The 13,174-nt window shown below is 44.0% G+C and overlaps 1 protein-coding gene across 1 annotated transcript in view; it reads right to left on the minus strand.

Annotated features, from left to right (window-relative positions):
- DNAH9 (dynein axonemal heavy chain 9) overlaps positions 1 to 12,555 on the minus strand; it is a 377,510-nt gene extending 364,955 nt beyond the window's left edge. Inside the window, exon 1 of the mRNA XM_053569797.1 lies at positions 12,142 to 12,555. Within this exon, the coding sequence (XP_053425772.1) occupies positions 12,142 to 12,555 (414 nt within the window). The remainder of the gene's footprint in view (positions 1 to 12,141) is intronic.
- Positions 12,556 to 13,174: the final 619 nt, after the last annotated feature.

Consider the following 13,174-nt stretch of genomic DNA (forward strand, 5'->3'; position numbering starts at 1 on the left):
GTCTCCTCTTATTAAGGAGGTTACACAAGCCTCCGCCCAACAAACAGAATTATGGGCTCTAATCTCGGCCTTTAATAATTTCAAACAAAGGTTTAACTTGTACACAGATTCAAAATATATTGCTTCTCTTTTTCCAGCTCTTGAAACTGCTCTTTTAACAGGAACCTCAACTATTCTACCTCTATTAAAGAAATTACAAATCTTAATTCAGCAAAGAAATAATCAATTTTATATTGGTCACATAAGAGGACATACTAATTTACCTGGCCCTTTGACCCAAGGAAATGCCACTGCAGATTTGTTAACACGTACTATAGTGGCATCAGTGACTGAAGCTGAAGAAAGCCACGCCTTACATCACCAAAATGCTAACGCATTAAGAAAAATGTTTCAAATTACTAGAGAACAGGCAAGACAAATAGTCTTAAAGTGTAAATCCTGTCCTATTACCCATCATCCTTTAAAATTTGGTGTTAACCCTCGGGGCTTACGCCCCAATGTGTTATGGCAAATGGATGTAACACATGTGTCTAGTTTTGGAAAATTACAATATGTACATGTTACTGTTGATACCTTTTCTCATTATATATGTGCCTCTGCACGATCTGGAGAGGCTTACAAAGATGTTGTACAGCACCTATTTTACTGCTTTCAGCAGCTAGGTGTTCCTCATCAATTAAAGACAGACAATGCTCCAGCTTATACCTCTCGAGCATTTGAACAATTTTGTATACAGTGGAAAATTTCTCATTCTACGGGGATCCCGTATAATCCTCAGGGTCAAGCGATTGTTGAAAAAACTAATCAAATATTAAAATTACAAATTGAACGCCTACAAAAGGCTCACAAGTATTTCTCTCCTCATCATATTTTAACTCATGCTTTATTCGTTTTAAATCATCTCAATGTAAACTCTAACAATTTAACTCCTGCTCTTTCTCATTGGCAGCCGCAATCGGCTGCCACCCTTCCTAAAGTTCTTTGGAAAGATTTATTGTCGGGCCAGTGGAAAGGCCCTGATGTATTGTTAACCTCCGGACGAGGCTATGCTTGCATATTTCCACAGGATGCCGACTCTCCCGTCTGGATTCCAGACCGGCTCATCAAACCGGCTCCTCCGGAGACCCCGGCGCAGAAGACAACGCCTGCGGCGGATGAAGATCCTATCTGCACAGATGAAGACGACTGTGAAAGTTTCACCGAGACCCTCCAAGACCACGTGGACACAGATCCGTGCCCTGGTGAAACAAGCTAAACAACTTCTCATATCTCAAGGAAACCCTCTAACTCCTACAATGTACTTTCTTGCGTTTCTATCACTAATCTCTACTCCTAAGGTAGAAACTGCAGCTTATTGGTCTTATGTGCCTAATCCTCCTCTGCTACACCCTGTGGGCTGGCTAGATCCAGACCCCATAAAAATTCTTTCTAATGATTCTATCCGCTTAGGAGGTTTAACTGACTCAGAATCCAGACATCATGCTGCGGCTTTGATTAATTTCACTGGCAAAGCCGACTCCTTGCCTATTTGCTTTACTTTAAGAGGCAACACACCTCCTTTTTGTTTACCTACAAGTTACAGAGTCTTTTTATCTGATGCTCCTGATCCCCATGATGCCAATAGACGTTATATGTGGGAATATGAGATACAAACTATTGGAAGTCCTAATTATAATGAAACTTGCTTAGCTGTTAACCAGTTACCTCTCCCTAATTGTAAACAAAAATATAGAGATAAAAATCAATTCTGGGAATCCTCTTTAACAAAAACTCCTACTTGGCTTTCTTGCGGATTCCCAGACGCTGCTAACAAACATTCTCCCATTAATTCTAATACAATTATTTGGGACTATTCTCCTACCTCCTGCTATGATCATAACGTATATTTATCTAATCAATTAGATAAATTTCATAAATATCAATGGTCTGGTACCCCTCAGCCAGTACGAAGATGGTTCACACCTGGTTTAGTTGAGCCCATATGGGTGGCTCAACATAATAATAAAACTCAAATACACTATGATTTATTTAGACTTGTTGCTGCATCCAACTTAATTTTAGAGAAGAAACCTAATATGCCAAAACCTAATCCAATATCTATAAGAACTTGTGTTGGATATCCATATGCTCTACTTTTAGCTCCAAATAAGTATCTAACTATCACTCAATCTAAGAATTCTTATCATATTTCTTGTACTGCTTGTAAAGTTACAAATTGTCTTACTTCTACTGACTTGTTTAATGAACGTTTATTTAATTCTGTTTTAATTGTTAAAAGACCCTCTTATGTATTACTGCCTGTTGATTTACAAAATGACCCTTGGTATGATAATTCTGCTTTACAAGTTCTACATACTGTTAATCAGTTAATCCGCCCTAAAAGGTTCGTGGCTGCTTTAATTCTTGGTATTTTAGCTTTAATTTCTATAGTTACAACTTTTGCTGTAGCCACCACTGCTTTAGTTCAAGAAGTTCACACAGCTCACTTTGTGAATTCTCTCAGCAGCAACATCACTTTAGCTTTAATGACTCAAGCCAGTATAGATAATAAACTTGAAGCAAAACTCAACATCCTAGAAGAAGTAGTTTTAGCCTTAGGACAAGATATCAAGTTTATACAACATAAACTTCAAACCAGATGTCATTCTGCCTTTCCTGCTATTTGTGTCACTCCTTTACCTTATAATATGTCCACTTCCTGGGACAAAACTAAAGCTCATCTACAGGGTGTCTGGAAGGACAATGATATTACACATGATTTACATACTCTCCAAAAGGATATCACTGCCATCAGTGAAGCTCATTTACCTAGCACTTCTCTTGATTCACTGGCTCAATCCCTCTCTGACAATCTTAAATCTTTAAATCCTGTGTCTTGGATTCAGTACATTGTGTTTATTGTCATTATTGGTTGCCTGATATTCTTTGTTGTTTTACTGTTACCCTGTCTCCTTCGTTGTGTCTTTTCCTCCTTAAAGGCTGTTCGCCAAGACCTCTTTGAACTACGTTTCATTAACAAAAAAGGGGGAAATGCCGCACCCCCGGCATCAAGCCGTGGCGGGATGGCTCTGTCCGCGTTGTAAAAACTGTGGTAAGGCGGTGGGTGCTCCTCGGAGCGTTGCCCCCAGTCCCCCTGGTTTGCGACAGCAGCGCATAAGTTGCCTAGCATGCCTTTTAGTGAACGTAGGAAGTCATGAGGTGCGGCATAAAGGCCTGAGTAACCTTTACCCTGAAACCTGTTTGAAACTTGTTTGTTGAGTTGAATGGTTAATTGTTGCTTGAATGTCCTCAGAAACTAAGAATAAACATAATGACTTACTAATCCATGACTTCATCTATACAATGGAGACTAAATGTCTCCAAGGGAACACGTTCCCACCATAAAGGTCAGTTAATTGAAACAATGTATCAAGAGAATGCAGGGATGATAAGTTAAGATGTTCCTACCAGATACCCGCTCCCTCCGGTCTCTTATCTCTACCTTATGTCCCTTTGAAACTGTTTCTTTGAAATAAGTTTTCTATGAAATTACTTTCTCTATAATTTTGTCACTATACACTTAAAACATATACATAATTCACTATCAATTCACTAACAACATAAAAATCATAATCAAATATAAAAATATAAAAATACAAAATGTGAACAAAGCAGTTTTACAAAGAAAGAAGGTTTAAACATAGATAAAGAGAAGTAAAAGAGTAACTGCTGATAAGCAGCAGTCCTTTGTTCCCCCTTACGGGCAGAAACATTGTCTAAGAAAAGACAGTTGACTACTCCCATCTACAAAACTCGATAAGAACTTTGTAAGCATCAGCAAGTCATAAAAATATCTTTTGTAGTTTGTAAGACATTGTCAAAAATGTATAAATACCATGCCTAAAAATCAGTAAAGCACAACTGCTTTCTTCATCATCCTTGGTGTGTAGCAGTTTGTCATTTTCCTGCGTCGCCCTTTCAATCAACCTGAGCCGTTCTTGCCCTAAAAGCCCTCGGACTGAGACTCATTCGACTGGCGGTCCGCGGCAAATAATTTAATTAGTGATCTTTAAAAATTTCCACAGCACACCGAAGATCTTTTCATGGCACACCAGTATACTGCGGCACAGCGGTTGAAAACCACTTGTCTTGAGGACCAGTTGCCATTCCTGCTTATCCGTGAGCAGCAGGCTTCTGTCCTCTGCTAGATTGTGGAATTATCCACACAAGCCATCACATCTTCCATAGGAACCAGAGCCACCACTCCTTCTCGATAGTACAAAGTGCACCTCCCACAGCCCCTGGGTGTTCACTCTCTTCCCACACGCACCCCTCCCCTCCCGTGTGGCCTTGCATGGCACAGTGTCTTCCTCCTGCGGGCTGAGAATATATGTGACAAATAAACTGCTATCAGCGTCATCTGTCCTGTGCTGGGTGTTCTGTGGTCAGTGACCCCATTACCCTAGGGCAAGATCCCTCCCTCCTGAATAGAAAGCGAACGAAACAAAGGCCACAGGACAAATGCAGTGCGGATGACCTGATCTCTCTACAGGTGGTGTGAGGGGGGACCTTAAACAATCAAGCAAAGTTGGGGATCTTGCATCCATCTTTAAGGGAGAACATCAGCTGATTTTGGCATCCATCCCCAAATCCAGAGGTGGCCGTGGAACCCAACCTGAGCCAATGAGAGTCAGACCAAAGTCTCTTATTTGAATTTTTTGAGGAAAAGACTCCTGTTTTATACTAGTCTGGACCTTTTAGTGCTCATTCTGTTATCACACAGAGCGTTAGAATAAGGTAAATATGGGGAAGACAGTGTTCATAGATGGAGAGAGGCCAAATCTTGGTGACTTTTTTATGAGTTACTAAGTCAAGCTTCTCTTGAACTCTCTGCACTAGTTTAAATTGAGTTTCTACTACTGGCAACATAAGAAGTTGTCAAGACAGCTCACTAGGAATCTTTCCATCTAAAAGTTTCACAATTAAAGGGAAAGGAATGCCAGAAATACAGATGATAAGCTGTTTTAGTGAGGAAGCTACCTAGTAAGCAATGAAAAGGAAATATGGATTGCTACCATTGGTCTGTACATGACCAATAAGTCCTAGTGACTGTGAAATAGAATACCCGGACCCAGCTTGTTAAATTCTAGAAGGTGGTCCTTGCCTGGTTTGTCTGGAGACAGTCGCTGAGCTGAGAACTTACAATGACAGGTGAACAGAGAGCTCATCAAAGAAGAAAATGTCACAAATTAAGTCATGTCACATTCATGTTACGAAGGGACTCTTTGGACCCAGGGCAGAGTGACTAATAGACAAAGAGGATAAACTGGAATTTTCTTAGGATTTCAAAGGCATGGATTCTCTTATTTGATCTTTATATACCCACAGTCCTCCCTAGGGTCTGGGATATAGGAAGCGTTCAGAGGTTTCTAGAATAACTAAATGTGTACTGTCTGAAGAAAATGTGATATGTAGGTTTGGGATAGATTTTTGAGGGCTTTGAGTGATAGAAAAATAATGAATGTGAACTCCATGAAGAGAAAAGCTAGGCATTCATGGATTTGATGAATATTTATGGAGCATCTACTATGTTCTAGTACTGTTGCCAATGCTTGGAGAATACATCAGTGAACAAAATCAACAAAAAATCCTGACCTTTTGAAGTTGATATTCCAGGAAGGGGGTGGGGGGGGAAACAGTTAATAAACAGTAAGTTCTGTGGATAAAAATAAAGCATGTGACAGGATCAAGAGTGTGGGGTAGAGGGGTTGCCACAGCCAATGTTTGGGTTGGTACAGGTCTCACTGAGAAGATGACATTTAAACAAAGACTGGGGAGGGCATGGGGAGAGCTCTGTGGATCCTTGGGGGAAATATATGGCAGGTAGAAGGAATAGCTTTTGCAAAGGCCCTGAGGTGGGAGCATGTGTGGTGTGATGGAGGAGTGGGCTGAAGGCCAGTGACACTGGAACAGTGTGAACAAGAAGGGTAGGGGTGGCTGAAGGAGGTCACCTCAAAGGCAGCCTTGCCTTGTAGGGTTTTTATTTTTACTCTCGGAGAAAAGGATATCATGGCGAGCTTTTGAGCAAAGGAATGATATGGTCTGACATCCCTTTGAGTAGGATCATTCCAGGTGCTGCGATGAGAATAGAGTTGAAGGGACAAAGCAGAAAAAGAGATCAGTGAACCAGCCAGTCCTTCCATACAGAAGGTAGTGGAGTGGCACAGGGGCTAGTGAAGGTGGTAAGAAATGGTCTGATTCTATGTAAATGTTGAAGATACAGCCAACGTGATGTCTTAATAAACTGGCTTTGAAGTTGGGAGAGAAAAGGAGGGGTCAGGATGACTCCAAGATTTGGGGAAGAATGGAGCTTCCATTAACTAATGTGAAAAAGAATAAGGTTGAAGTTAGTTCTTGAGGGAAGACCCAGAGCTTGTTTCTGGAAATGTTAAAATTTTCTATACCTGTTGAACTTCGATATGGAGGCATGGATTAGGTAATTAGATATGCTCGTTGAGAGTTCAGAGAAGGAAAGTTTGGGAATAACAAATTTGAGAGGTGTCAAATACAGACAGTTTATAAAAATTTTGAAATTCAGTGAGAGTTCTCCAAAGGATGGGTATATGCCCAAGAATTGAGTCCTAGGTCCCTCCAATGTTAAAAAGTTAGGTAGAAGGGAGGAAGAAGAGAGGAGGAGTTGGAGGGAGGGGGGTTGGTACCCTCTCACCTAGCGGGCACAGTGCAGGGGTACACGGCACACCTCCTGGGTGAAGGGCTCAACTACAACTTGGACTTTACCTAAAAAATGCAAATGATGTAACCTAATCATTTGTACCCTTATATTCCTCTGAAATTTTAAAAAATGTACTTAATTTTTATGTAGGGAAAATGAAACTATTGGGGTGTTACAAAAAAGGAGTTGGGAAGAAGAGAAGGCACCCTCAGTGGAAACCAAGGAAGAAGAGCGATGGTGATGGGAAACGAGGACACTGGCACCCCGGATACCAAATGTGGAAAGTGCTCTCCCAGGAGAGGATGATCACGAGCTGTGACAAATACAGCTCACGGGCCAAGTAGGAGGAGGGCTGACTGAGACCCATTCAATTCAGAGACCACTGGAAATATCTGCAAGTTCTTTCATTCCTCTCCTGCGAAGTGTGGGAATAAAAGCCCGATGGGTATGAGATACACCAGGAAAAGAATGGACACGGCAAGAAGAGACATAGTCCAGCAGTTTCGCTGTAAAGGGAATCACAGAAAGGGAGTGACAGCTGGCGGGGGAAATGAGGATTCTATTTGATGGGAATTATCTAGTAGATGGGGGAGAAAAATAAGAACGGAGGAGTGAAGAGGAAGTGACTAGCATGACCTCCTCAAGAACAGGTGGGATTCAGAGAACCAGATGCATTTTTCATCTTTGGATTGGCTTGGCATCGGGCAACAGCACAGACAGTCCCCTTATAACAATGGAAGTGGTGGCAGAGAATATGAGCACAGCCATCTGCAGGCAAGGTAGACAGAAGTATTTGTGGAAAGTTTATTCTATCGTTTCTGATTTCTTTTTTTTGAAGCCAAGAAGACAGAGCTTCTCAGAGTGAGGTTGAGGAAGGTTTTGGACATTTGAGGAAAGAAAAAAGAAGCTACAAAAGTGATCTGAAAGAGGAAGAAAATGGTAGGGATAGAGAACAGGGTATCTACTGGAAAACATAAAACGCCTATTAGAGGTGCAAGGTTCTGAATTTAGAGTGCAGCCAGTTGGTTTCTCCCTAGCCCTGTGCAGCGTCATGGGTGTAGGTATGGAGTCTGCAGAGAGCTGGCTTTCACCAGGGTTGGGTTTTGACAGAGGAGGGTGACATGCAGTGCGGAGGAGACCAGTGAGTGAGGAGCTGATGCAAAGGAATGATGGTAAGGAGGGAGCAGGGCCCTCAAACTGGGGAGGGGAAGATGACGGGCATGGGCCAGGACAGAGGGAAAGCAGCAGGGTCAAGGGACTGTTGCAGTCAGGCTGTGAGAGGCAGAGAGCTGGAGAGACGGGAGGAGTGGTGCGCTGTCTGGAAATGGCCACAGCACGGGTGTTTACTGCAGGGAGGACAAGATCTCTGGAGGAGCAAGGTGAAGGGCGGCCAGAAGCTAAGCTATGGGAAGGATCATTCATATGTCTCTGGAAATAACTATGTGTTAGAGCAGGAGTAATGTTGGGGAGTGTTACAGTGAGCTGGGAGCCAAAATCAGGCAGAAAGGAGGACAGTGCCATCGGCACAGGATGCAGCAAGGAGAGGGGTGACGTCATCTGACAACAGGATATTCAGACTGGAAGATTTTCCACACAAATCTAAAAGGAGCAAGGCAGACACCTGTCCCACCTCCGGGCTCACAGCGGAGGGCTGAGGGGGAAATGCAGCTGGGTCTTCTGGAAAGGCCAAGGTGACAGGATGGATCAGACCAGTGAGGACGATTTTTAAATGGGATGGGGTATGGGTCTAACTGTCATCCTTTATGGAGCACGGACAATGTGACACTCTGTTCCAGGTGTTCTAATAGATTAGGTCTAAATTCCACAACTGTGCGTGACACTTTGGACGTGACCCCGTTAGTTCACTTGCTCATATCACGCTGCTGAAATGGATAGAACCAGGATTTGAAGCTAGGTCTGCGAGACTCCAAATCCTGATGCTTATTCTCCAAAACAAAACAGAACACAAACCTTAAATCTAGTTCCAGGTTTCAGAACTAGAAAAAATAAGCTGGCAGCAGTAAATGGAGTGGTTGGAGAAAGCAGGCAGGAAACGGGGATGTGTTACTAAATTCTGCTAATTCTTCCTTTGAAATGTTTCTTAGTTGCATTTTTTTACCTTGTACTAGTGTAATGGGACAAAAATAAAGTTCAAACTATAGCATTCTCTCCTCGTCACTACTCCCCCCTCGTGGGCTCCCCCCACACAAGGCAGGAAGACATCTCTTAGCGGTGTGTGTGTGGGGGGTCCTTTTGGCTTTAGTGATGCTGCTTGGGGAGGTGGCAGGTAAAGGGGCACAGGCAGTCAGAGGCTAAGCAGATTACAAGGTACTCAGGGAGGGGTTGGGAGGCAGGGAGGTCAGGAGGCAAGGAGGGGGCTTAACAGATGGGAGGTGAGCAAGGAAGTGACGCTGCACCAGCTTCAGCGTGTGAAACCCAGGTAGGTGGGAGAAGAGAAGGTTTAATAGACGAGGCTACTGTTACAGGCTTTGAGAAATGCAAGGAAAGGACTGGAGGTATTTTTACAATTATTTTATTCAGATTTTGAAATAGTACATTTACATGGTGCAAAATTTTAAAAGTACAAAAGTGTTTACAGTGGAAAGTAAGCATTTTACCTGGTGTTGGACCTCCCTCACTCTGTTTCCCTCACTTGTGGATTAATTACTCTGGGAAAGAATGTTCTCCCTCCCCCCTTCTCTCCATCCCTCCTCTCTTATTCCCTCCTTTCTCTTATTAACAGAAATACAGTAGTAGTGTGCTAGACATGTATTCACACATTCTGCACCTCTTTATAATATTATCTTAAATTGAAGCCTTACTCTCAATAGCCAAGAGATGGAGGCACCGTAAATGCCTGAATGATGAATAGATTTAAAAATTGGATATATACATATAATAGAAAATTGTTCCGCTTTACAAAAAGAAGGAAATCCTGTCATATGTAAGAATATGGATAAATCTGAGGACATTATATTAAGTGACAAAAGCCAGCCACAGAGGGATACATGCTGTGTGATTCTACTTACATGAAGAGTCGAATTCATAGGAATAGAAAGTAGGATGGTGTTTGCCAGGGGCTGGGGATGGGGGCATATGGCTTGTTGGGTGCAGGTGTCCTCAAACTGCGGCCCACGGGCCACATGAGGTAGTGTGATTGTTTTTGTTCCCGTTTTGTTTTTTTTACTTCAAAATAAGATATGTGCAGTGTGCATAGGAATTTGTTCATAGTTTTTTTTTTTTTAATTATAGTCCGGCCCTCCAACGGTCTGAGGGACAGTGAATTGGCCCCCTGTTTAAAAAGTTTGAGGACACCTGGTGTAGTGTTTGAGCTTTGCTGGATGGGGGAGTTCTGAGAACCAGTTGCACAACATTGTGTATGTGGTTGACAATATTGTACTATACACTGGGAACCTGGTGGGTGGGTGAATTTTATGTTATGAATATGTGGATTTTTTATTTTGCCATGATGAAAAAAGTGACCCTTAAGGCCATGATTTTCAACCAGTGTGCTATGATAGGATCTCAGGTGTGCCTCGGAAACTTTTAAAGATCATTAATTAAATTATTTTTGAGAGAAGTTCAAAGCATAGTAAGTATATCCTTTTTTTAACTCTATTTTTTTGATCAACATAGTTTAAGTGTGCTTTGGAAGTTTAACTATAGGTTCAAGTGTGGCATGAGATAAAAAAAAGGTTGAAAAACACTCTCCTAGGGAGAACTCCCTATCAATCACTCTTTTACATGGCTGCATAGAATTTCACTGTATATATGAAGCATAATTTATTCACTTTGTCCTCTATCGATGAACACTGTCTCCAATCTCTTTTAATGCACCAAAGAAAATGCTTGACATTTGAGAATTTGAATTATTTTAAAATTATTTTAGCTCTCTGGCTGATTCCTTAGCCATGACACATCTCTGAGATGACCTAACTGTCCCTCTTTGTGGTAGGTTGTGTTCTATTTCTGAACTTTTGTTCAATCTGTTCTCCATACCTTGAAAGTCACCTTGTCTACTTACCCTAATCTTCTCATTTTAGTCAGTTTGACACTTATGGCTAAGCATGCTTCTCAGACTAGAGGCACACCACTTTCTTCTGAATCCAAGGGTACTTACAGAATTTGATCCAAGCTTCTGCAGGAATGGTGTTCAGAAGATGCACCAGAATGCAAGGACATTCTGGTGGTTAAAATATTGAAATACTTCCACATCTATTGAGAGACGTCGCTTCCCTGGGCCCTCCATGAATTCTTCTATCCAGCCAGCCCCTTCCTAGATTCTCCCCTCCCCACAACCTCCTTATAAAGCACCATAGGGCTAAACACCTGACAGAACGTGTTGTAGGGAGCCTTCTGGTACTGGGGCCAACTTTTAGGTAAGCTCTAACCCAATCAGGTCATACTTTGAATATACGATTTATTACATATGTTTTGTCTCCATGACGTAAGCTTTAGGTGGATGGGAACTCGTCTTTTATCTTTGGTATTCCCATAGCACCTATGCCAGGAAACATCATATGGCTGGTACTCTGTACACATTTATTTCAAAACCTGCAGGATACCGAGCATCAAACCTCCAGAAGCACACATGCCTGGCCGCGAGGGAAGTTTACTCTTACTCCAGAAAGGTCTAAGTGGCCAAAGAATCTATCCTGAGCAACCCCCCGAGAACCCTTCACTCTGGAGGCTTTTGCTATGGTGCCGCCAAAGCACTCCATAACCCAAGTGTCCATCTTCCTCCCTGAGCTCCTGACAGACTCCTCCTAATGCCTGTTGGGCATTTTCAGATGGAGGCCCCACTTCTTATGTTGACACAGAGCTGACCCTTGGTAAATGGCTATGTGATGAATGAATGAGATGAAAATCAAAACCAAACCACCTGCCCCCCCTTTAGCGCCTCTCCAGAAGTGAGCAGTTTATAGTCATTCACCTCCTTGCACCACCAGTGATCCACTACAAATGCCCTCTTCGTTCACTCCTGTCTTCCTTAGTCCTTCCCAATTTACAGGAGGGATATTGACTTGAATTTACAGGAGGGATACAGGCATTCTTTAGACTACAGCCTCCACCTGGACTGACCCAAGTCTTAGTCCCTTCCCATTCCCACTCTGGCCTGGCCTCCATCCAGAGTTTCCCCAGTACCCCTCTTTTAACTAACTCATCTAACTCATGCCTTAGTTGTCTTCTCTTGGTTTTAGTTTTCATCCAGCTCCTCCCTCTCCCCATCCCAAATTCTTCCTGGCTCCCAGAACTGGGCTCCTGGTCTGCACTCTGGCTACAGCTCCGCCCTTCTGGCTATGGCTCCGCCCCTCGAACCGCCCTTGCATTTTAGCCCCGCCCCTCCGGCACAGCTCCGCCCCTTACGGCTCCTCTTCCCCTCCCCAACCCCAGTTTCCCCAGCGCGGCGCCCACCAACCCACCCTCACCTCGGAGAACAGCGCGGCTAGGTGCTCCAGTGGCGCTGCGGGCAGGTCCCCGCAGAGCACTGCGCCGCGAAGGGTGTTGGGCTCCGGAGGGTCGAGCCTGGTGCGCAGGAAGAAAAGTCCCTTAGCAAATGCTGAACCCACATCCGGGCCCGCGTCCAGCCCGGGTCGCAGGATCAGGCCCCCAGGCCCGGGCCGCACCACCAGCAGCGGCTGCGGCCCCTCTGCTGCTTCGCGGCCCACGAAGGCCTGGAACAGCTGCTCCGCTTCGGCGGTCCCCGCGCAGCGCTCCCAGGCGCCCGCAGCTGGCCGCAGACTCTGGGCTACGCAGGCCCCCAAGAGTCGCAGTCGCGGGTCGGCTCCGGATTCCTCCTCAGAGTTCTCTGTAGCGAGCGGGGCCTCCTTAACGCTCGGCATCGCTAGCCGCCTCTGGCTGCATCGGTTTCCCTAGCGACGGGACGCGGCCCGTACTGCCTCCTCTGCTCCCCTCGGATTGGGTTCAGGACTCTTTGCCCCGCCTCCTCCAAGCAAATAAGGTAGGAGGGGAAACGGGAAGGGGCGGGGTCGCGTCGTCGTTGCTAGGAAACCGCTGAGGCGTCTACTTAGTTGTGTGGTCTGGTGGATTGGAAGTGCTCAGGAGTGACCTTTGAGAGAGATGGTTTATTATCAATGGGGTGCGTGCCTATAGATGCTTTTAAGAACCCTTTTAGCCAAGGTCAGATTTAATTCTCTGGAGGTCTTCAGACACTGAAAATAGTACAGTGCTCTCACCTCTGTGCTAAATGTGCATTTCAAGCTTAAACACATGCCAAATCATAAAACAGATGTAAACAGATGAGTTTTTAAAACGTCTTTTCCGGGCGGCGCCTGTGGCTCAAGGAGTAGGGCGCGGGTCCCATATGCCAGAGGTGGCGGGTTCAAACCTAGCCCTGGCCAAAAACCACACACACACACACACACACACACACACACAAAATAAATAAATAAAATGTCTTTTCTATAAGGACAAGCACTTTAGGAAACTCCTGGCCAAAAG

Source organism: Nycticebus coucang, chromosome 18 (assembly GCF_027406575.1).
Source record: "Nycticebus coucang isolate mNycCou1 chromosome 18, mNycCou1.pri, whole genome shotgun sequence".
NCBI lineage: Eukaryota > Metazoa > Chordata > Mammalia > Primates > Lorisidae > Nycticebus > Nycticebus coucang.